The sequence below is a fragment of the Myxine glutinosa genome, chromosome 9 (assembly GCF_964187855.1).
Source record: "Myxine glutinosa chromosome 9, kmMyxGlut1.1, whole genome shotgun sequence".
In the NCBI taxonomy this organism is placed as follows: Eukaryota; Metazoa; Chordata; class Myxini; order Myxiniformes; family Myxinidae; genus Myxine; species Myxine glutinosa.
In genome coordinates this window covers 147,550,162-147,553,682 of record NC_136269.1, presented here as the reverse complement: position 1 = coordinate 147,553,682, position 3,521 = coordinate 147,550,162, and the positions used below count along the sequence as shown (strand labels likewise).

The window sequence follows — 3,521 nt, the reverse complement described above, 5'->3', positions numbered from 1 at the left end:
CTTCTTGCAGCTTCATTTGTCTTTCCTACTTTTCCTTTTTTATCAACTTGGAGTAACCAATCACAAATGGAGATAGTTATAGAATGTTGTTATTGGAGATGCCCATGCAGTTTGTAAGAAGTTGATGATCATGTGCTGATATTATACCATTGTACTCGGCTGCTAATTTGTGCAGTCTCATTATGTGGCGACACTACAAGACTAATCAAGTACTGTGGTAACCAGTGGAGTGTTTGTAGAAGCTTGAAGCAGTAATTGATGAAGTGTAAATGAGGCACTGATGTCGGGATCATTATGTGATGGCAATACTGTTAGCTACTCTCTCAACCAACATCATCCCGATCTTGTTTAGGACCTTTTTTAGACTGTAGTAGTCTAGTAGGAAGACTAGGTCCCCCTGCACCCCCCGGAGATATACTTCTAATCAGTGTTTCTAGATTGGAAAAAATGTGTAGAAAATGACTAGCTATGGCCCCAAGCTGAAAAAATGTCCCACATACCATTTTTATGCAAATTACTGCTGCCATTATCAAAAAAACGATTTTTGACATATCTCAGCCAATATTGCAGATAATTGAAAAATGAAGGTGTCTAGACCCATGTTTTGAAGGGCATAGATCATGATAGAACTATTCATAACATGATTACATGTGTCTATGGTATACTAGTATGCTAATTAGTGCTTTATTTACAAAATAATCACAGTTTTACGAAATAATAGACTCATATTAAGGTCCGTCTACACAGACGTTAACACAAAGTTTTATTTTTCTAAATATTACAACTGTCAAAATAGTCCTAGCACTCAATGTGACCACTCTTCTCTTGCTTGTTTTAGATAAACATCATTAGCATTAGTGATTCTACACTGAGTCAGTCATCATCATTTTCATCGAAATCGTCAGAGTCAAACTCTTCTTCTCCTTCCTCTTCCTCCTCCTCTTCGTGCTCTCCTGTGTTCAGAAGATCCACCAGTGAGGTTGGTAGGATGGGACCACTGGACCACATTGGTTTCAACAGTCCTTCATCAGTCCTTATCCATCCTTGCTCCTCATAAGGTTTTGGCTTTTCGATGATAGGTTGATCGGCTCTTTTGTACAATGCTACGCGGTGGTTCACACGCTGGATGTGCGGCTTCAGGGCAGACTGGCATGGAGGAAGGCGAGCCAGATCAACCTTGGACTTGGATGTGAGGGTCTTGTCCTCTCCCACCATTTTTCGTAGCAGCTTGGCACGGACAATGTCCACTGATGACTCGCGACTCTGGCCGTACATCACACAGGTGAATTTTTCTAACTGCCTCTCCACCTCAGGGTTGGCATCCCAGTTGTCACCCAGTTCACCGAATGCCCTGTGAAACCTGGGATTCTTCTCCAGCTTTTTCAAGGGCCCGACTTTTCCCTTCCCTTTGAAGGCACTGGTGCAGTCTTCTCCGCTGAACACATAGTACCCCAGGAGAGTGGCACAGTAGTCCTCTCCCAGGGATTCTGCCAGCTCAGAGACGTTGACAAGTTGGCGATGCTTCCCTGACCCTGTATCCAGGTACACCGTCAGCTTGATGTTGTGGGCATGGTGGAGCAGGATCAGGAGGATGTCTGTGTCCGGTGTTCTGACTACAGCGTTCTTGTATCCGATGGTAGCAGCATGATGGAGGTACAGAACCACCCTGGTATCAGTCTCTTCCTGGTTGCTGTAGATCGTGGGGAGTTCACGTACCTCGACCTGAAACACAAAAAGGCACCGCATTTCAATCACCAGTCACTGCCAGTTTCAGATCTAGACAAACATCACAGGTAATCACCTTTTTTTCAGGAAAAATTACAAATTGAATCGCCATTCACGAAGGGCTTTCAATTTTACCTTGCCATTCGTTGAGGCAAGTTGGTGGGCCTTCCCCTCCACGATCAGCACAGCCATCTCTGTTCTCTCCAGCCTGGTAGCTGCCTCTTGTCCACTCCACACTTTCAGAAGAAGCTGGCACATCTGCTTTTTGTTGTCGTCATTTGCAAGGAACATTTTGAAGTCATATGGCTTCCTGGTTGCTGGTCCAGCCAGAATGATCTTCTCTGAGCTGCCCCGCCTCAGCCTTTCCAAGTTAGTCATGTGGTGAGCTGTTTGCTTCGGAACAGGTGCCTTACAGTCACACAGAGGAGAATGTGCTTTGGTAACTTCCATTTTCCATCTGACACTGCACGGCACAGATCTTGTCCAATGGAGAAGACCAGACGCTTCACCTTTTCTGTCTCGATGCCCTCCTTGCCAGTCATTAGCACGCTGAGAAAGCGGACAAGGTCTGGAGGTAGGATGTCTTCAGGATTGAGCTCCATGTCTTCAGCTGTTGGTGGCCATGGTTGGTCTTTACACTCTCTGAAAGCCTGTAGAATACCCTGGCGAAGTTGGAGGGCAACATTTTGGTTCTTGTTTGTGCTTCCGAGTGTGAATGCTCGTGCGAGAGCATTGGAAACTGTTATGTTTGAGCTGTGCACAAGCCAGAAAGAAATGACATCACATTTGTCATGATCAACCTTCGTGAAGTGGATATGCTCCTTGATTGGGTCATTCTGTAGGCGTTTCAGTAGTTTCTCTGACCGATAATTTGAGTTCTCATATCCATTCAGTTTCAGTTCCTCGACATAGAGCAAGCGCAAGGAAGAAAGCTGTAGAACTTTATTCTGCTGGATGACCTGGGTTTGAATGTGTTCCAGTACTGAGTTGAATGCCTTTTCATGGGCGGCTGACATGCAAGCCTGCTCCTTTGGTGCTTCGGCTCTGTGAATCGCACGCTCATAGTTGTAGAATGCTGTGCGGAAAGCTTTAAAACATGACGGATGGTGTTTGGCCTCACATGCAAAGAGGTCTTTGTTTTTCACCTTTCGATGGAGTCGATAGAGACCCATTTTCTCAGCCCGTGTTTCGATTTGCTCCCATGCATTTTCTTTGTTTTTAAAGGATGGGAAGGTTGTAGGCCTCTCAGTATTGCGATGAGCATCTTTGGTCTCAACTTTCTCACAAAATATACACTCTGGCGGGAAGATGGGTTCAGCAGAACCTCCTGGTTTACGAGGAGAGTGATGCCATGATGAGGTTGATGGCCCTGGTTCTGTATCATCTCCCAGACGATGAAAGTGGCGGACAAAGTGCTTATAACACTTGCTGTGATATCCTACTCTTTCTAGGTCATCAGGAAGAGTTGCCGGGATCTGATCACATACTGATTGCATACGACATGGGGAGTCATGCGGTTGGTTGAGACGTCTATCCCGGATCTTTTGAAGCAGTTGCAGTTTTTCTGAAGCAGATCCTTTAATTTTACGGAGGGGCGTGAAATCCCCATGATCAGACATGGATGGTACATGAAGGATGCATGTAAGAGGAGAGCTTTGGGCTGCAGGTTCTACACTCCGTTTTCTTTTGGGCATGCTTGCTGTCGATGTCTACCATCACTGTTAAATGACAAATAAGAAATCACGAATGATGTTAAAAGTGCCTGTGAAAGGAGGCTCTGAGTTTTCAGTGAGGTA

At 45.3% G+C, this 3,521-nt stretch overlaps 1 protein-coding gene across 1 annotated transcript; it reads right to left on the bottom strand.

Moving 5' to 3' along the window:
• Positions 1–526: 526 nt before the first annotated feature.
• LOC144893739 (uncharacterized) lies at positions 527–2,103 on the bottom strand. Its single transcript, XM_078785144.1, has 2 exons — positions 1,861–2,103; positions 527–1,722 (listed from the first exon to the last, which is right to left on the bottom strand). The coding sequence occupies exons 1-2, from the start codon at positions 2,101–2,103 to the stop codon at positions 874–876; spliced, it is 1,092 nt and encodes a 363-aa protein (XP_078641270.1). The 3' UTR covers positions 527–873.
• Positions 2,104–3,521: the final 1,418 nt, after the last annotated feature.

Coding starts and splice junctions, on each gene's coding strand:
- LOC144893739 (XM_078785144.1), bottom strand. CDS start 2,103: ATGACTAACTTGGAAAGGCTGAGGCGGGGCAGCTCAGAGAAGATCATT. Junction 1,723..1,860: donor TTGCCTCAACGAATGGCAAG/GTAAAATTGAAA, acceptor TTTGTGTTTCAG/GTCGAGGTACGTGAACTCCC.